Raw genomic sequence first — 21,204 nt, 5'->3', positions numbered from 1 at the left:
ACAATACCTTGCCTGAATTCGCCAGACAAAGAGTGAAGAACTTTAGAGCAGGTTACCTGGTGCCAAAGGACTTCAGAGAGCTACCCATGAGCCTCATCATCCGATACGTGGAGATGGTCGAGAAGCTCCTGAATAGCTGAAGGATCTTACGGCCCAGCCACGACATTGGTTAGGCGCGACAGCGGTAAGCGGCGGCCATACATTGGAGCGAGACACAGCGATGGGACTTTTCATTCGCACGTATAGCTGCCGCTCACCGCTGTCGCGCTTACACCAATGTCGTGGCTGGGCCGTTAGGATCATGCGGGGTAATTGCACAAAAGATCCCGATGGGTCGAAGTGTATCCGTAAGGGCCCCCGCAGATTTAAGATAAGATTATCTGAATTCTCATAGAATCTCAGTCTCATATATTATTCTAGTCTCAGTATGTGTCAATGACTTTTCTAATATTACTTACTTACCAGTATCAAAATGAGACACAACTCCCATCTCATGAGGAGTAATTATAGACCGTCAACCAAATCTTGTCACTAGAAAAAGGCGGCAAATTTGAAAAATCGCGGGCTAGCAACACTAGTTTTGAAAATCGGTGGAAATTCGCGTGTCATTTGTATCTTATCTGTGGAAATCTCCACCCTACCAAAAAGAGAAACGACTAGCACATATCCGTCCCTTTTTAATACATTATCTAATTCGTAAGGAAGGAGGGAGCCCCTTGAAAAAAAAATATCTGTGGCTGTTCGACGTACATTGCTGGTTTTTGTTCGTTTCATAGGGATACCATACTTTAGTTTGATGTACATTGCTACTGCCAAAATTTGGTTGACAGGCTATAGTAAGCTAAAGGGGTTTAAAAATAAAAGAACTGTAAATTTGAAAAAAATATTTATTACCGGCTTAAATTAAAACATAAAACTGCCATTATTTAATTGCAATATTGAGTATTTTTCACTTTTACTGTAGACATATTTTTCAAGACAGAGAAGAACCTATCGGAGTCATTAATTTAGGTCTAGTTTACAGGGTCTATAACGCGAACATAAAAAACCTAACTGTCTGCCTCTCTATGTCTTATTTGCCACTGATACAGATTCAAATCTATAGCAAAGAGGATCGAGTATCATAGAGAGTTACTGTCGAAGTAAAATATGTAATCACAGTGCATAGACTGCCATCTCTCGACACAAGCTTAAAACTTTTCAACCTCAGTTTTGACAATTTGGCCCATATTGTTTGCTTGATATGTGTTAAAATGTCAAATATTAATATTAGCGCCATCTAGCCGAGCGTTACCCAAAGGTGTAACGCCATCTAGGCCACCGTACATTTTTCTCTAGCACTTTGAGAAACATTTTTTTCTTAGACTTTATCCGTCTATACGGAGTTACATATATATATGTCTTTGCTATTGTCAAGACGGCGCTGTTAAATTCTGATGTATGCGATGACATTTCAGTATACTATGAAGTCATATATTTCTGGGTACATAGCCGAATGGCACAAACGCTCACGAAACGAAACGCTCGTAGATACATATAGTAGTTAAAAAAATTGTCCCATACGATTTTTTTCTTATTTTGTTACCATTTTCCGTACATGTTGTGTGGGGTAACAAAAGAGGAAAGTAACAAAAATGTATGGAAATTCTGGGACACTTTTTTTCTCCCAGTGAGATTGAAAGTACTCGTGATTCTAAGTACAATTGACCTAAAATTCCCTAAACAAATCAAAATAAAAAAAATGACAAAAAAAAAGAAATGCTCAGAAATGCCATTCGGCTATGGCACCAGACTGTACGTGACATTGGGAGATTTAGTAATTAACTTAAACAAAACTACATATCGGCTCGAACAGTAGTGGAGATAGGGGAAGGTGAGGTAATACGATCCCTGGAGGTCAAACGATCCCCCGCCCTAAATCAGAGACAACTAGTGCCATCTATCCAAATGCGCTTTAAACATGTTCCCCGCGCCTGAGCCAGTCACCTCTCCAAGTGTCATGGCGGTGCGAGAGCTCGGCGTGATTTTATTAAAAAATAATCAAAAAGTGTGGCTCTGATCTAAGATAAGCCTGTTTTTGAACTTTCATTACTTTATTCATGTTCGTATTTATTGAAATATTGTGTTATTTGAGGGTATTAATATCGGTTAGCTAATATTTAAGCCATGTTCGATCACCGCACGCGTTATTTGAAGGTTATAATTTGATCGATATCTAGAAATTTGGTGTTTGGGGCAAAACGATGCCTTTCTATGTGTTTAAAATGATCCCTGGAATCATTTTACCCCATTAGTATTTGTTGTTTTTACAGATCATGCCGCGAATTTATATACGCAAAAGTAATCGCCTAAATTGGCTTGAAGAACAAAATGCAGAAGGCATTAGATGCCGTCAGAGATGGCATGCCTTACAAAACTGCAAGTAGAGTTTAAGGTCCCGGTGATGGCTTTAAAAAAAAGAGCCAAAGGTAAAAATAAAATAGCTGTAGGCTCCGCTAAAAAGCTAGGTCGCAAACAAACTGTGTTTAACTTAGAACAAGAACAGGAACTGGTTGATTACATTAAGGACATGGAGTCTAGAATGTACGGACTGACCACACAGGATGTTTTAAGCTTAGCTCACGAACTGGCAGAAATAATTGACCTCATCCATTTTCTGAAGAAAAAGGAAAAGTTGGACTTGAATGGCTTCGTTGATTTAGTTTAGACGTAGACATCCGGACATTACGATGCGTGCCCCAGAATCGATGTCTTCTGCTCGGGCGCGAGCCTTTAATAAGGCCTGTGGTGGACAAATTTTTTCGACTTTCGCAAATGTGCAAGCAAAACATTATTTTCCACCCCATCGGATATTTAATGTTGACGAGACGAGTATATGCACTGTCCCAACAAAAAACTCGAGAGTGTTTGCACAAACGGGCCGTAATAAAATGCCGGGCCGTAATAAATAAAGGGCCGGGTTTAAAATGATCCCTGGGATTATTTTACCCCTACCCCAGGGATCATTTTATACAAGGGTGTGTATAAAATGATCCTTTACTAAACTTTATCAAAAACCTCTAATACTATAAAAATACACACATATAATAAAAAACAAGTGTGCAGTTACAACGTCAAGTAAGTTTACTACCTACAACAATAGAAATCTTGCGGTTTTTGTCTTCAGCTTTAGCCACAGTTAAGTTTTTCCCTTAAGGGAATCATTATACCTCACCTTCCCCTACTATTGCACGAATTTCACGAAATCGAATGGCTGAGATTCAAAAATCGGCTGGCCCTAAGACATTATTATCATCTAGTCGAGGTAAGTGTAAACTTTCTCGTCGAATCCGTGTCCGCGGACTTTGTCGTCGATCCAGGAGCGGAGATGTCCGACGTCAACGTACACGGCTGGTGTTTGTTCGCCGCAGCCGATGCCCCACGCCACGATCCCGTGTTGGATGTAGCGGTCTTTCTCGTACTGGAAAACGATGGAAGTTTTACATAAACTCTGTCAAACAAGTCTGTCAGTAAATAAGAACAAAGAACTGGTAACTAATTTAATTTGTTGACGTGTTACAGTACTTAGGTTGTTAATCAGAAAGTTTAGAACAAAGAAAACTATATGCATCCTTTTCTTTAGGGTGCTAGAGAAAAGGATACCTATAGTTTTCTTTGTTCTTATTTACTGACAGACTTGTTTGACAGAGTATACTTGTTTTTTTTTGACAACCGGTCTGGCTCAGTCGGTAGTGACCCTGCCTGCTGAGCTGCGGTTCTGGGTTCGAATCCCGGTAAGGGCATTTATTTGTGTGATGAGCACATATATTTGTTCCTGAGTCATGGATGTTTTCTATGTATATAAGTATATATTTATCTATTTAAGTATTTATATTTATATTGATCTGTGTAAGGTGTCGCCAATTTTTTTTTTTATGGGATAGGAGGCAAACGAGCACACAGGTCGCCTGATGACACCCGAAACACCATAGGTGTTGGAGGTGCGTTGTCGGCCTTTAAGATGGGTGTACGCTCTTTTCTTGAAGACTTGAAGGTCTTATCGGTCCGGAAACACCGCAGCCGACAAATTCATTCCACAGTTTAGCCACACCTCGGACACTGGCGATCAAATATATAGAAAGAGGCGCATTCCTAGTACACAGTCTTAGCTCGTGTAGGTGAACGCGTACTATGCTTGTATGAGTGAAATATGACAGGTCGACTGTTCGTGTTTTTGGCGAAAACGGATCTTACCCAACGCTATAAAGCAAAGTCGAATAAGCGCCCATGAAGAAGGTATGCAACTCGAAGTATTTGCCAAGGGGATCTAACGTAGTTTCTGCTGCAAGATGAGAGTAATAACTTACCTCAGAAGGACAGACGAGAGGCGATCCTCCATCTCCCTTGCACGTGTCATCACCTTCGCCGCCAGCACACATGAAGGAGGTATGCAGCTCGAAGTATTTGCCGAGGCGGGTCTTGCGCAGCTCCTGCTGGCAACGCGCGCGATCCACCACTGGAACTTCCACCTGGAACCAAGGAAAAAAATATAAATAACACAAAATGTTGTTGTACCTAAGGCTGATCACATTGACCTTATCTTTCGACGAGGATCTAGCGACGCATATAAGCACAATGGTGGGGCACGGACGATTGGTAAAGATTAATAATTACTGATCGTTCCCAAAAAGGCTTAAGTTCTGTCCATCGTCCCTCGTTACAAAAACCGATGGAAGAATGGACGAATCGCTTTGGGAAACGTAAAGCGATACGTCATTCTGTTTCGGTTTCGTCCATTCTGTGACCAAGCTGTTTCGGTGGACCGAAACAGCTTTTGGCCTGAACTCCAAGTTCGTTATGACTTTGTTTCCGCCTGATCATCAAAAGTCTTAAACCGAGACCTTGATCAAACACTCGATCAAGATCCTGCTTCAAATCTCTTGATAAGGTTGTCGAATAGACACTAAATGCGTGCAAAAAATAATACTTCACTGGCTCAGCGACCCAAAAAGGATCTTGGCCTCCGACACAAGAGATCGAAACTCTGCCCAATCCTTCCCCACTTCACGCCGGTTGGGTACATCGAGTGAGGACATGTCTTTTAGGGTTTCCTCGCACCAGCGATATCAATGACGATAATTATGCATGCAAAAAAATACTATTTAAGATAAATAAAACATACCCGCTTGAGAATGACCTGGTACCGTCCCTCCTTTCCAAAGTGATCCTTTCCCCAGCCGCTAGCAAAGCATCGCTTGCCGGCGGCAGCTCTCACGCCAGGGTTAGGCAGACAGGCCACTCCTATGTTAGGAGCCGCGTCCACAGGCGACGTCAGGAAGAGGAGGCCGATGTCATAGAACAGGTTTCCTGGAGTGGAATTTCCAAATTGATTGAATGCCGTTTGGTTTAACGATTTAACGGAAAAAGAGGTCAACTGATGCGCAGTGGAAGCGTGATGGGCCCATAACCTCTAGATAGTATAGGAAAATGCAGAGATAAAGGAATAAATTTTATTTATAGATAATATGCGACCACATTGATCTTCTAATGAATTCTAATGAACACAAGTTAAATTATAATCTATTGAAAATATTTCAACTTGTGCTGTCTTAAAGTAGTCACACTACTATGTATATAAATTAAAACCGAAATAAATTACACATATGAAAGAAAAAGTGACCAAGTCCTCTGGTGCCTGAGGCTGGAATCGAACCAGCGTACTTTCCAATCGCGGGAAATGCCTCTTAATCCGCTCGGCCACCCAGGTCACAGCTGTCGAGGTCGAAATTATCTCTCATATGAGTAATCTATACAAGGACTCGTAGCGCCCTCTGTCCACCCCTAGGGCAGAACGGTATGGTTCTTGCCCCCCGTGTAAACCAAACTCAGGTTGGTTTCGACACAGCTCGAGAGATGGCGCTGCTAAATCAATTCTAATGAACACAAGTTAAATTATAATCTATTGAAAATATTTCAACTTGTGCTGTCTTAAAGTAGTCACACTACTATGTATATAAATTAAAACCGAAATAAATTACACATATGAAAGAAAAAGTGACCAAGTCCTCTGGTGCCTGAGGCTGGAATCGAACCAGCGTACTTTCCAATCGCGGGAAATGCCTCTTAATCCGCTCGGCCACCCAGGTCACAGCTGTCGAGGTCGAAATTATCTCTCATATGAGTAATCTATACAAGGACTCGTAGCGCCCTCTGTCCACCCCTAGGGCAGAACGGTATGGTTCTTGCCCCCCGTGTTGTGTGTTGGAAAGTACGCTGGTTCGATTCCAGCCTCAGGCACCAGAGGACTTGGTCACTTTTTCTTTCATATGTGTAATTTATTTCGGTTTTAATTTATATACATAGTAGTGTGACTACTTTAAGACAGCACAAGTTGAAATATTTTCAATAGATTATAATTTAACTTGTGTTCATTAGAATTGATTTAGCAGCGCCATCTCTCGAGCTGTGTCGAAACCAACCTGAGTTTGGTTTACACGGGGGCAAGAACCATACCGTTCTGCCCTAGGGGTGGACAGAGGGCGCTACGAGTCCTTGTATAGATTACTCATATGAGAGATAATTTCGACCTCGACAGCTGTGACCTGGGTGGCCGAGCGGATTAAGAGGCATTTCCGCGATTGGAAAGTACGCTGGTTCGATTCCAGCCTCAGGCACCAGAGGACTTGGTCACTTTTTCTTTCATATGTGTAATTTATTTCGGTTTTAATTTATATACATAGTAGTGTGACTACTTTAAGACAGCACAAGTTGAAATATTTTCAATAGATTATAATTTAACTTGTGTTCATTAGAATTGATTTAGCAGCGCCATCTCTCGAGCTGTGTCGAAACCAACCTGAGTTTGGTTTACACGGGGGGCAAGAACCATACCGTTCTGCCCTAGGGGTGGACAGAGGGCGCTACGAGTCCTTGTATAGATTACTCATATGAGAGATAATTTCGACCTCGACAGCTGTGACCTGGGTGGCCGAGCGGATTAAGAGGCATTTCCCGCGATTGGAAAGTACGCTGGTTCGATTCCAGCCTCAGGCACCAGAGGACTTGGTCACTTTTTCTTTCATATGTGTAATTTATTTCGGTTTTAATTCACATTGATCTTGTTCAGTTTGAGAAGTCAAGGAAGGTAACATGACATACTTAACACAGCAAAACAAATGTACGAATTTCTAATGGGTTGGCAACGCGCATGTGACACTCCATGAGTTGCAGGCGTCCATAGATTACGGTGACCTCTTTCCATCAGGCGGACCGTATGCTTGTTTGCCACCGACGTAGTATAAAAAAAAAGTTCTAGCCCTGTCTTACGTACCTTTGTTAAAGTCCTTATGCACGACCACCTCCTTGACATCGCGGTCCTGATACGGATATAGCTCGTTCTTCGTCTGAGTGTCCCATTCTCCAGCGCGGATCCTCAGCTGGTTGACATTGGCAATGTAGTGGGCCGCCGTTAGTACAATGCTGGGGTGAATGAGGGAGCCACCTCCGACGTACACGTTGAGCTTCTGTCCGTTTGGCTCGTTGTCGTTTACTGGTTCGATCCTGACATTAAATATTCTTTGTTATGTAGTTTGTATGAAACCTTACTTTTTTGTTACCAGATTTCTGTACATTTTCGGTAACAAAAAAGGAAAGTTTCATACAATCAACCTAGGACATTTTGGAAAACCTAGTGGATCTTGCTCAGCATCATGGACTCTATCAGCCTACCAATTTTTATCCAAATCGGAGACGTAATCCAAATGTACAAACGGTAATTGCTGTGATATGTTTTAAAATGTCAAATATTAATATTAGCGCCATCTAGCTGAGCGTACCCCAAAGGTGTAATGCCATCTAGGCCACCGTACCTTTTTCTGTATGGTACTGAGGTACGTTTTTTTCTTAGACTTTATCTGTCTATACGGAGTTATATATGTCTCCGAAGATCTCCACATAAGAAATTTCAGCGAAATCGTTAGAAATGTTTCCGAGATCGCTGGTATATGCTCGTTTAAAGATCCATACTAATATTATAAATGGGAAAGTGTGTGTGTTTGTTTGTTTGTCCGTCTTTCACGGCAAAACGGAGTGATGTATTGACGTAATTTTTTAAGTGGAGATAGTTGAAGGGATGGAGAGTGACATAGGCTACTTTTTGTCTCTTTCTAACGCGAGCGAAGTCGCGGGTAAAAGCTAGTATTATATATACTTACTTAAGGATGGCGACCATCCATGGGAACTCTCCGAAGTTGGCTTCTCCATCAGCAGCTCCTACGATACGGAAGCCAAGCCCGTCAGGGTTGCGCCAGCCGCAACCTTCTCGTTCCTACAATAATAACAATTATCTCTCATTTCCAGTGATCGGTTTTTTGGATTCACCCTCGCGGGATATCAAGTAGAAAAGTTAATTGATACGACGAAATTATCTCTAAGGAACTTTTTACTTTTACATGGCAACCAGTTGAGACAAAAACTTCTATTCTTTTCCTAATCTCTACACTCTATTAAGCAAAATATATTAGAACCTCCACAAAGTATTACCTTACATCTATCATGATATTTATACAAACCGAACATTAAATTTAAATTGTTTTTCTAAATTTTATTGTAAGAATATCAAAGCTAAAGAGTTCACATTTTTAAATTGTTGGAGAGATTTATAGTGGTTATGAAATCGCATGTTAGTAAGACCTATTACGTTATGTACTATTTTTAGTTTAAGTTTATAATGTTGCTTTATATTTTTGGTTGAGCAATAAAACCATTTGGCATTGTGGACATTGTACATATTTTTTTGCCTTTTCTAACAACATTAAGCCCGGATTCCCGGGGCATATCCATACTAACATAATGATTGAGGTCGTTCACCCCATGTCGAATCCAAAAAACCGATCACTGCTCATTTCTCTCTTATTTAAGAATGTTAAGAAGTGACGTGGGTGACGTCATTACCAAGTTTAGATAAATTGGGCGAGGCACGTTGGCCGGCAGAGAAAATGTTGACAGATTGATTCTTGTGTGACGGTGTCCGTTGGGTCGTTGGATGGCTAAATCGAGATCACCTAGCCCAGTACCGGGATAAGTGGTGTACACGAAGAAAGGCTTTTGCTCAACACAAGGTTGACAGAACGTAGTAACGGAGTTTTTGAAAACTTGTAACGTTTTTTAAATGGCCAGTTGCAAAATATCGTATGTTCTTAAATATTTTTTTCGCAAAACTCTGGCAATTAAATTGGTCACTGAAACTTACTTAATCTGAGAATTAGAATAGATGGGGATTTATAATTTTTCTCAAACATGGTATGAAATATTGATGTTATGTGCCTTATAATTGGCAGCGAAGTATGACGTTGCAGGTGCGGCTAGGACGATTGATAGATAATGGAATTTCATACAAACCTTGCAGGCCAAGGCCGGCAGTCTTCTTTTTTAATTTCCAAACACAGATACCTAATTGTGATATAACATCCAGGTATTTAGCCAATTAAAAAAAAACTATAAGGGGCTTTATAGACGTGCCGACTGCAACTGGTACGGGCCCTAGACAATATTCGATTTTGGGTGCGTTTTCATACAAAAAAAATTTTTTTCGTTTTTTTTTTATTTATTTTTTTTAACTTTTTGTTTTTTTTAAAGCGTATACGGGGTATCAAAGGGGAACGAAAATTCGATTATTTTTGCGCTACGACGCACCGTTTAGGAGATACAGCCATCCAAAGTTACTATTTTCAGTAGACTTTATTTATTTCATACCATGTTTGAGAAAAGCACTATACATACCTCGGCGGGAAATGGGGTTGCCCGCCTCAGACCTATCCGTCTATATGTCTTCGGCCGGCAACCCCCTTTGTCCCGGCCTCTGTAGTAATGTACTATTGTATGAGTACAATTCCAAAGGGTATATAAGCAACGCGTATGTGACACCACAAATACAAGTCTTTTTTCCTAGAACAGAACAGCGGATGATGACGTAACGTACCTACTGGATTGCTCACAAGCAATAGGTACGTATTTACCTTTCAATATGGTTAAAAAATAGGGAAGCACAATACAGCTACGGAATTGCATCATAATCATATTCGTCATCAACTTAATAGCAATATAATGACTTCTAGTTGATGTAAGGCCGACAAATTCATGTATGCAGCTCGCAAAACAACTTGTGAAGGCAACCACGTGTTAATTGTTCGGAGATCGCTCGATCAATGCCCCTGAGAACGGCAATGATAAGTTTGTGGACTGAATAATGAGTTAAAAGTCATGGCCGTTACGGTCAGTCGCTTCTGTTTTAATATTCGAGGAAACTGTATTTTGGAAATACCTGTACGTAGCCAAATGGCACAAACGCTCACGAAACGAAACGCTCGTAGATGAGCAATTCCCGTTAAGTTTGTACATTTGCATCACGTCTCCGATTTTGATAAAAATTGGTAGGCTGATAGAGTCCATGATGCTGAGCAAGATCCACTAGGTTTCCCAAAATGTCCTATGTAGTTTGTATGAAACCTTCCTTTTTTGTTACCAGATTTCTATACATTTTCGGTAACAAAAAAGGAAAGTTACATACAATCAACCTATAGGACATTTTGGGAAACCTAATGGATCTTGCTCTGCATCATGGACTCTATCAGCCTACCAATTTTTATCAAAATCGGAGACGTGATCTAAATGTACAAACTTAACGGTAATTGCTCAGATATCTAACTCTATCGCTCGTGTCGTGTGTATTGGCGCGACAGAGCCAGACTACCTTTCGCGGCGTTTCGTTTTCGTTTCGCGTCGCAAAAATGCCATTCGGCTACGGCACCTGGATAAAAAAAAATGTCTTACATATTTTCTTATTTTGCAAGTGTGATGAAAAACATTGTGTGTAACTGGGCGTAAGAATTTTGCAAACCCGCGTCTTTAAATGGCTCCGGCAAGGCGTTACGATTTAACTTACTGTCGATGGCAAAGTAATTATATTAATGAAAAATTGTAATTTGAATCATCATCCTCCTTGCGTTATCCCGGCATATGCCACGGCTCATGATGGGAGCCTGGGGTCCGCTTTGACAACTAATTCCAAGATTTGGCGTAGGCAATAGTTTTACGAAAGCGACTGCCATCTGACCTTCCAACCCGAAGGGTAATTAGACTTTATTGAAATTAGTCCGGTTTCCTCACGATGTTTTCCTTCACCGAAAAGCGACTGGCAAATATCAAATGACATTTCGCACATAAGTGCCGAAAAACTCATTGGTGCGAGCCGGGGTTCGAACCCGCGACCCGCGAAAAATTGTAATTTGAATAACCTACGAGTACAGTAAACAGTAACGGTTACCTTGACAGGAGGCGCAGGTGTGATGGGGTTATCAGGAGTCTTGCGGTCTGGCGGCAGGCAGCATGTGTCCAAATAGGACTTGCATTCGCCATCCTTCACTCTGAAAACAGGTGAATTTACTGTTAGAGCGTTTTCACGTTATCCGATATTGAATGTAGAAATGATGATGTTTCATTGAATGTCTTTAATTGTAACTCCATACAAAAAAAGTTATGGGGCTTCGAATATCAGATTTTGGTTGATTTAGGAAAAAAAATCGTAACCCACGGTGTTTTCAGTCAAAGGAAATAGTAAATCCGATGTACTTAGGATATGTTTAGGAAAATTAATGATAGAGGGCGTGAAAAACAATTATATGCCGTAGTGCAAGATGTTCGCTAGATGTCACTGTTACCCCCGCAAACTAGGTAATGACTTGTTGTCGTAAAATGTATAAGTATTTTTTGATGTCCACATTTTTCGCTAGATGTCGCTGTACCACCTGCAAACTAGCGAACGGCATTCTATGGTTAATTACATGTATTTAAATTGTAAATTTTATTATTGTAATCTCTTTTGGCAAGTAAGTTAGCGTTCAGATATTTATTAAGAGCGCTATAGCGTTCAGATATTTATTAAAAACGTACAATATTTATCGGCAAAATTGTACACTTTACTCATACTAAAAGACAGTAAAAGTACTTGTTTCAGTTAGAAAATCTAATTAACTGTCGGTTCATTAAAAAACATATGGAAGAAAAAGCTTTTTCAATTAGTAATGATTTTTTTTCTGATGCTCGTTTAGGAAAAACCGCGCGAAGCACAGATTTCGGAGCTCTTATTATGTACAATTTGATAAGCTCACTCTCATAAATGCGGTAAATTTAAATTTCTAATATCTTGTACTTTAGGCCCATTAAACAATATTTATCACTTAATCCTTTGAAATTGAGAAATTGAAAGTAAAACGAACTCAATTTTGTCTTGAAAATACATCGAAACAAGTGATCATTTCTCCGAAAATCTACATGTTATCGAAGTTATTTTAGTATATAAATAATCTGCACAATGTGCTTAAATTGCTGTTATCCATTTGTCGTTATATTATTTTATCATGATTTTTTGCCAATTTTTTGAAAACTAGCCTTCCTGTCGCTATTTTACCGGCGACGGACGCCTGCGATTTCAGTGCCGCGCCGGAGCTAGAGGAGGTGAGACGTATGTTGCTTCGCTCTCCGAGTTTTCATCGCAAACGTCGAGAATATTTATCGTTGTGTGGGTCGGACGCCTTGTTTATACACGGGCTATCCTCGCATTGTGTGTGTGTAAACAGCGACCAACGAATTTGATCCTAGATCCGTAAATATTTGCTTTTGTAATATTTTGTTATGTTTGAATGTTAAAGTATTACAACGTTATGATGATAAATATGTGAAAATTACAATACGGTCAAGATGATAAGACACATCAAGATGGTACTCGGGATCTGATGATGGAGCCAGAAGGTGGTCACCAGTACCAGTGAACCATGTAAGTAAACGACTTCGTGTTTAGGCTCGTTGGGTTCGTCTCAACAAGACCTTTGACAAGAGGTGGTACTCGGGATCTGATGATGGAGTCAGAAGGTGGTCACCAGTACCAGTGAACCATGTAAGTAAACGACTTCGTGTTTAGGCTCGTTGGGTTCGTCTCAACAAGACCTTTGACAAGAGGTGGTCCTCAGGGTCTGATGATGGAGCCAGATGGTGGTCACCAGTACCAATGAACCATATGACTAAACCACTTCGTATTTAGGCTCAATGGGATCGTCTCAATAAGACCTTTGACAAAATCTGGTACTCAGGGTCTGATGATGGAGCCAGATGGTGGTCACTAGTACCGATGAACCATGGAACTAAACCACTTCGTGTGTAGGCTCATTGAAATCGTCTCAACAAGACCTTTGACAAGAAGTGATACGCAGGGTCTGATGATGGAGACAGATGGTGGTCACCAGTACCAATGAACCATATGACTAAATAATTATTACCTATACGTTAAATTTTTAAATAAATTTTAACGTAATTAATATTATTTTGCGCTATATTCTAGTCTTTTCGTACAAAATAATGTTTATTAGAAATCGAAAGTTTATATCGAGATAGTAGATTGTGGTTGTTATCAAAATTCCATAGGAAGGATCAAGATTGTTTTGTCCATTATTGTAGTGCGAGCGAGTGATAAGACGTGCTAGAAAGGGTCGGCATATTGGACTCGCGCGGCGGGTAAAATACCTAATTTCGCCCGACGCCGAAATGTTATAACGCTCTTAATGTGACTGGTTGGTGAATGACCTTTTTAGAAATCCCGCCATAGATATGTGGCGTTCCATGTTTAAAGGGTCCACATGCTTTATTAGACTTATATTGACCGGGATATAGACCGTGATTACCTTTTTGATTTTTGTCGAGCTCCCGATATTTCGCCGCAGTTGCATGCATCATGACCACGGAAAAGTTTTCCGTGATCATGATGCAAAAGAAATCATGATGAAAAAGGTAATCACGGTCTATATCCCGGTCAATATAAGTCTAATGAAAATAACCGTGAATCATTCAAAACTCACATGCTTTATGTTCTGAAAGGAACCTTTAGGCATGGAAAGTCACATGAAATGTTGTCGTAACTTAATAATAGATGGCGCTGCATTCGAAAATCTTGACTGATAACTATATACCATACTATTCAATATACTCTATGTCGTAACCCCAGACCGGTGGCTCCTAGGACCAAGGATCCAAGGACGAAAAGGAAGGAAATTACACCACAAATCCTCCAAAAAATTTGTCGAGTCAGGTGCCCTGTATACCTATACAAATTAACTTTTTTGTCGTTTTCCTATTAATTGTCCAGCCTATACATATTCTCTACGTGTACGACTGGTGCTGCCCTCATTTAGTCGGTTTTTCCATATTCATTGTAGGTAGGTATAAGGTGTCAAATTGTAGTTCCAGCGGCCTCCGCTAACTTTAATGTTATCTTATCTTATCTTAAATCTGCGGGGGCCCTTACGGATACACTTCGACCCATCGGGATCTTTTGTGCAATTTACCCCCTACGATCCTAAGATCCTTCAGCTATTCAGGAGCTTCTCGACCATCTCCACGTATCGGATGATGAGGCTCATGGGTACGAGTAGCTCTCTGAAGTCCTTCGGTGCCAGGTAGCCTGCTCTAAAGTTCTTCATTCTTTGTCTGGCGAGGGCGTGACATTCACACATTAGATGTCTGACGGTCTCTTCCTCTTCGCCACACATGCGACAATCACTGTTGTCAGCGTGTCCCATCTTGGCCAAAATTCCTTTGACCCCGTAATGGCCTGTGAACACCCCGGTTATAATTTGGAGTTGTCTTTTGCCTAGCTTCCCTAGCTTTTTGCTCCATCCAGAGTCTACCCTCTGCATAAAGAGCTTTGAATGCTTAACTTTAATGTTGGACATAGCTATATGATGTGTAATGCCCACATTAGTGTATTTGTGAGAATCAGAACTACTCTGTTACATTCGTTGCCAATAATAATAATGATGCTGATCACATAGTCTAGCACAGCACACATTTCGTGCTCGCGCGCGAATCCATAATATATCTAGCGAAACTTATTGACTCGAGCGCGAGAGCGCAAGTTGAGTTAAACTACCAACAGGGGGCCGATTTTTGAGTCTCACTTTCACTAAAATACCGGTTGAAAACGGTGAATTGCCTATTATTTTCAGTGACAATTTTCTGAATTCGAACGCCGTGAGACTCAAAAATCGGGCTCCAGTGGGCAAATGTTCAGATGATCACTCACCTGATGTCAATGATCCCGACGCCATCATTGATGATGGTATCATTGGCACCGCACAAATAGTACGGAACGCACTCTCCGTTCTGATTGTCTGCTGTCAAACAGGACTTGTCGCCATCTGAAAGGTACAGTTTTTGTTTTGAATCAATTTTCCAAATATTTATATTCCGATTATGATAGCTTTAGGCCAAGGAACCTTAGGAAATTACAAGAATTACAACGACATCTAGGTCTAATAATAAGTAATATTATATATGAATTTATCTATATACCTAAGTATGTAGGAACAGTCAACCAATTAGAACCCTAGGCCACTTCTACAACCATGTCAAAATGACAAGAAGTAAGAGATTTCTTACAATCTGATTTATAACGTCACTATGACATAGTTCTACAGTGGCCTATGTTCCGATTGGTTGGCTGTACATATTTATGTCTTCGCGTAGCACAGACAGTACACGGTTTGCTTAGTTTGGGGATAGATTGATTTGTGTAACTCCGTTTTCACATTATCCGATCCGATATCAGATATCGGAAGGATTTCAATAAAAACAATCCAAGATGGCGCCTGTAATAAATGTGTGGAATATCGGTCCGACATCTGTTATCGGATAGGGACGCCACGCACTATTTTTTTATTTAATTTTTTTTTTATCATAACATACCCGTAATTTATTCAGAAATCAGAACCAATTCATTAATTACAACATACCAAAAATCTTACAAATAAAAACTTATATGGATTCATCATCATCATCCTCCTTGCGTTATCCCGGCATATTGCCACGGCTCATGAGAGCCTGGGGTCCGCTTTGACAACTAATCCCAAGATCTGGCGTAGGCACTAGTTTTTACGAAAGCGACTGCCATGTGACTTTCCAACCCGAAGGGTAAACTAGACCTTATTGGAATTAGTCCGGTTTCCTCACGATGTTTCTACATAATGTATCTAAAAATTACAATGAGTATTTATATGACATCGATCCATTTATGCATTCATTTCCAGCTTTATAAGGACATATTAGATCTAAACTTTTGTTGCTAAAGTAAATTTATCATATGTTTTTCTTCTCGGTAAGACGCATTTGCATGTTTTTGATATATACCCTACTTTTTAAAACATTTATGAACCTTCAGGTCTTTTATCCCTTATACATGTCTGCTACCTATGTTATTTGATATATGACTGTATGTGTTCTGAACAATAAATAAATAAATAATTTTGACAGTTGTACATGAACTAAATAAATAACAGCGCCATCTATGACTCACCATCGGCGTTATTGTTGACTATACTCGGCACTAAAGTAGACGACTGCGGCGCCTGCGTCGCACCGTTTTGGTTCTGCAGCTGTTTAATGATGGACTCCAGGTCACCGCCGTTGTCCTGGGCGAAGCATGATGCCAGGAGCACCAGGATTGAGAGGAATTTGTACATCTGGAAAAGAATCACACAATAAATGCACAATAAAATTGGAATCTGTTTTACAAAAGGGTTATAGTTATTTGTTTTACATGGCGGCAACCCATATAACCATAATCGGTCGCCGTTCCTACGCAAATCCTCCTATTTTGTGTACACACAGGTCTTCGGGTCTCAATGCTTAGTCGCAGTACGGTCGACGTTTAGTCGCGGCGACCCAAATGGGGACGATTGGTAACAGGCACAAATGGTCACAGAAGTGACAGAAGTGTGCACTACGCGTGCACACATTGTTACCGTTTGGCGACTACTTTCCCAAAATCATTCGTTCATTTCATTCTTTTCAAATGGCGACTGTTAGAGACGTCAAAGTAAAAAAGAAATAAAATCATTTGACATTAAAATGTAATGGCGTAAGAATTTGTTAAAGATAAATATTGTTTGCATTTGTAATATAATGTGGGCTAATTACCATGGCCAATTAAATTGCTCGAGTGATTTCATAAAATAAGTCTAAATTTATCAACGCGCCATCAATTTACCTCAGTTTAACCAGTAATAATATTATTGACTACTCGGTGTTTGCGTGTTATGTATATTGATTGGTGAAGTTTTAGTGCTCTGGTGCATATACTATACTGAAATAATAAAAATAATGCCTAGAAAACCAATAAAGTTGTTAAAATATGGATTAAGACGGTAATATTCCATGTAAAAAACAGTCGCCAAACGGTCACCAAACGGTCAACAAACGGTCGCAAAATGGTCGCAGCGTACACGCGTGACCGAAAGCAGAATGGCTTCTTGTATTCATTTTTTTCAGGTATCCTCAAACTTTATAAACAATTAAATATGCCGTCGTACTCAGTTGCCCTCACTAAAGAAGATTAAAAAAAAATTGTAACGTGCGTACCGAGCTGCTGGGTTGTAAAGGATCGGGGATCATATTATTATGGTCTTCTATAGAGCAACTAGTATTGTGCGGCATTTCACAATTGACACTTGTTGAAGTAGTCTTCATTAATATTACTATCAACATTCATTTCAGCGATCTGTAGGTACTTCTTTTGTCAAGATTTTTGTATAGATAAGTGTCTACAAATTTGTAATGTTAAAGAGACATAAATAAAACGTAGTAGAGTAAATAATGTGTTTTTTTTGTAACCCAAACAAAATACTTGTAGATACGAGTGCGGAAAAGAGGAAAATCGATACGAGTAGCAATAAATTAATACACGAACGAAGGGAGTGTTTTAAATCGACACGAGTTGTGAATGTCCTTTTCGCACGTGTATCGTACGACGATTTTCAGTACCTAAATCTAAGCTAAGAGTTTCGACCAGACAAGAAATGAATCATTGCTTGATTTGCTCGCACTACTGCGTTAAAAAAAGCAGCATCTGTACTGAAAAAAAACTATCATTGCGCAACAGAAATTCTATTAATATCACAGTAAATACTCTATTTCATTTGATTCCTACTTTTATTGTGTAAAGCAACACTACACTTCATTTTTATCAATAAGAATTAAAAATTATATATTTAATACATTAAGTAACTATAAAGTGCTTATTTATTTGTATTATCATTCTGCACTTTTCTTAACTTTCCCACATTTCTATAAAATGTCGAAGAGTGCTTAAATGGTCGTCGTCGTTTATTATTATTTAATTCGCTCATATTTAAATGATTCAAAGCAACCAGTCCACAACTTCACAAGACAGTTTGAGAAACCTTCGTATTTCAGATTGTCATTTGCGGATACAGTGGTTTAGGAGCAGTTCGGTAATCAGACCTACACATGTGTCTACAAATTCTGTCAATGTCACTGTCAGAAACCGTTCTGACAGTGACAATGACAGCCACAAATTCGTCCACATGTTGTTACCGTTATGTGTGCAAACGTCGACTAATAAAGTGTCGTTAAAAGTCATTCTGACAGTGACATTGACAGCCACAAATTCGTACACATTTTGTTACCGTAACGAGTGCACACGACGACTACATTTTGTTATTGTATCAATACGGTCGCATTGTTTGCACGCCGTTACCACGCGTTATGTCACATTTGACAGTTAGTTACTGATTTGAAGATTTTGCGACTGAAATGGTTGTATGGGAAAGTAGTTGTTTAACCGCATGTGCCAATATTGAGACCCGAGAGAAAGAGTCCAATATTGTTGTACCGCGAGGTCCGCGAGCAATATTTTTTTTAATAAATATAATATAAATCGTTTTCTAAAAATCAGGCCTCTATGTAAAAAGTGTCTTTGAATATGTACTGAAACTGATGATTTTTTATGAAGATATTGTATACTAAAAAAAAGTTCTAACTTCTAACATAAGCGTATTGACAGGCGGGGGTGCCAAAATTTTGAGAAATGGCCTTTTATGTTTACAATTAGTGTTATGTCCTTGATTGTAGAAAATTACAGTTGTCTCCACCAAATATTAAAAAAAAAACTTATTTTTTTGTTATATTAGCATAGCCGGGGCAGAGGACGACCAAAGAAGAGATGGCGGGACGATCTCGACGTATTTTGCAGAGACTGGCAAGAGCGGGCATCAAACCGGGAGGACTGGAGAAAGGAAGGGGAGGCCTTTGCTCAGCAGTGGGACACCTTATAGGCTAATAAAAAAAACTTATAAATTAAAAAAAATATGATTGTTTTACTCAAATAGGAACCACGATTATCGCTCAATAAATACATCCTGTATAAAAAAAACAGATTTCTATATTTTATGTGCCGTCTCTGAAGCATACTTACCTACCTAATAGTATAACTTATATTTTCCTAAAAGATTTCTTATAATAAACTACTTATACTGCTCTTGTCTCTCGCCCGACAGAACAAAATAACGATAAAAAAGATCCATCTCAAGTATCTACAGCAACAAGTCTAGAAGAACCGACGCTTGAGCAAATAAAAGATCGCAAACAGACAACAGGTTTTAGACACATTATACACAACCAGTTTCAGAGCTATTAAACTATTAATAATGGTTTTTGTTAGGCTGCTTTAATTAAAACAGTATTCGATTTTGAGAGTTCCGACAACTCTCAGAAAATAGTTGATCGAGAGGTATTAATCTTAGGCGAATTTAATAGGTAGGTATGGATAGTCCAAAAAAATATGCATTTTTATTCCTTTGTTCTATTCCTAGCAATACCTCCGTCAATGAACTTTACAGAATATACAATTATACTCGTCGTGAGGAAACCGGACTAATTCCATAAGCGGGTTGGCAGTATCCAATGAGGATTACCTCCACCTCTGACAAAAAAAAAAAAAAAAAAAAAAAGTTACCCTTCGGGATGACAGGTCAGATGGCAGTCGACTTCGTAAAAACTAGTGCCTACCCCAAATCTTGGAATTAGTTGTCAAAAGCGGACCCCAGGCTCCCATATGAGTCGTGGCAAATGCCGGGATAACGCCAGGAGGATGACGATTCAATTATACATAATAATGTACAAGCTTTAATAGGTAAATACTTATCTTTAACCTAAAATTCTGTTTACTCTCCGAGCTAATAATAATTTATTGTAAACAAACATATATTATGATAACCGAAATATGACCTTTCAAGCCCTATTACATATGTTCAAATCATCTTGTAGATATTTAGGTAAAACTATACATACTTACCAATGTAACTATACATACATACCTACTTATATAAAAAAAATCTCAATTTGCTCACATTTAAAATTATCCGTGCAAAATTATATTTTTAGTTAAAATAAATTGCGGGTATTTTAAAATGTTTAATTCGGAAACAATAACAATCGTGTCATGAATACCTACCAAGTAGGTTAAAAAATATCCTAATATAGGATACTGAATTAGTAGTATCGAATACCTATATATTTTTTAAATTTACTTATTCATTTCCTAACAATAAAAAGGCATTGATTGATTTAAATACATTGTTATTTAATTATATACATTTTAATAAATACACCGATGACTTTAACAGCTTTACATAGTGTCAAATAATTAAATAATTAAGTATATTTTTTAGTATTACAAACTGTTTTAGGTACCTATTTATTATTTTGATTAATTGGCTTGTGTAGGTTTAATTACTTTTTAAGTGTGTGTTTTTATGTATGTTTTGACAATGTTTCTACCTTTGCGTACTCACGCAAAAAAATAACCTACCTACCTCGAATAACGATAAAAAGTTACATACAAAATAACTAAAGAGTTTTATCACTAAAACTGGAATCGTTTAATTACTTTATAAACTTGGTTTTACAAAACAGTAACATTTATTTAACTGAAAAACGTAACACAATTTAGCCGGCAACATAAGGTAGCGTTCGCAAAATTTACTTTCAATTTAATATATTATTTTGACTAATGAATAAACATAGCGTAGTTTATATAAACACAAAAAAGCACTATACCAACCTTGCCACTTCACACACCACACTACTTCTCGGAACGTATTGTAGCTTATTTTCCTCATTAAGTGGGGATACGACCTCAGATACAGCTCATTGAAAACTCAACCTTGACTTTCAATTTTAATGTTGATTTCGGAATGTTGCTCAGACGGGATGATACGTCTTTGTGAGGAACTCGCGGAGGTACTTATTTTATTTGCAGCAGAGGTTATCGATGAGTTGTGATTACACAAACTCGTCCCTGAGTTCTTGATTGAGCTAATA

General features: G+C 39.0%; 1 protein-coding gene across 2 annotated transcripts; it reads right to left on the bottom strand.

Moving 5' to 3' along the window:
• Positions 1–1,661: 1,661 nt before the first annotated feature.
• On the bottom strand, positions 1,662–21,081 carry LOC125239925 (phenoloxidase-activating factor 2-like). 2 transcript variants are annotated; one of them, XM_048147699.1, is made up of 10 exons: positions 20,945–21,081; positions 16,379–16,544; positions 15,110–15,224; positions 11,303–11,402; positions 8,193–8,305; positions 7,310–7,539; positions 5,162–5,346; positions 4,347–4,508; positions 3,225–3,460; positions 1,662–1,867 (listed from the first exon to the last, which is right to left on the bottom strand). In XM_048147699.1, exons 2-9 carry the CDS (start codon positions 16,542–16,544, stop codon positions 3,296–3,298), a joined length of 1,236 nt encoding a protein of 411 aa, XP_048003656.1. In that variant the 5' UTR covers positions 20,945–21,081; the 3' UTR covers positions 1,662–1,867; positions 3,225–3,295. The 2 variants fall into 2 exon arrangements, with proteins under 2 accessions (XP_048003656.1, XP_048003655.1); XM_048147698.1 differs by lacking the exon at positions 20,945–21,081 and adding an exon at positions 20,697–20,717 and having other exon boundaries at positions 1,662–1,864; positions 3,222–3,460.
• Between the last annotated feature and the right edge of the window lie 123 nt (positions 21,082–21,204).

Source organism: Leguminivora glycinivorella, chromosome 26 (genome assembly GCF_023078275.1).
Source record: "Leguminivora glycinivorella isolate SPB_JAAS2020 chromosome 26, LegGlyc_1.1, whole genome shotgun sequence".
Classification (NCBI taxonomy): Eukaryota; Metazoa; Arthropoda; class Insecta; order Lepidoptera; family Tortricidae; genus Leguminivora; species Leguminivora glycinivorella.
This window is presented reverse-complemented; position numbering and strand designations above follow the sequence as displayed.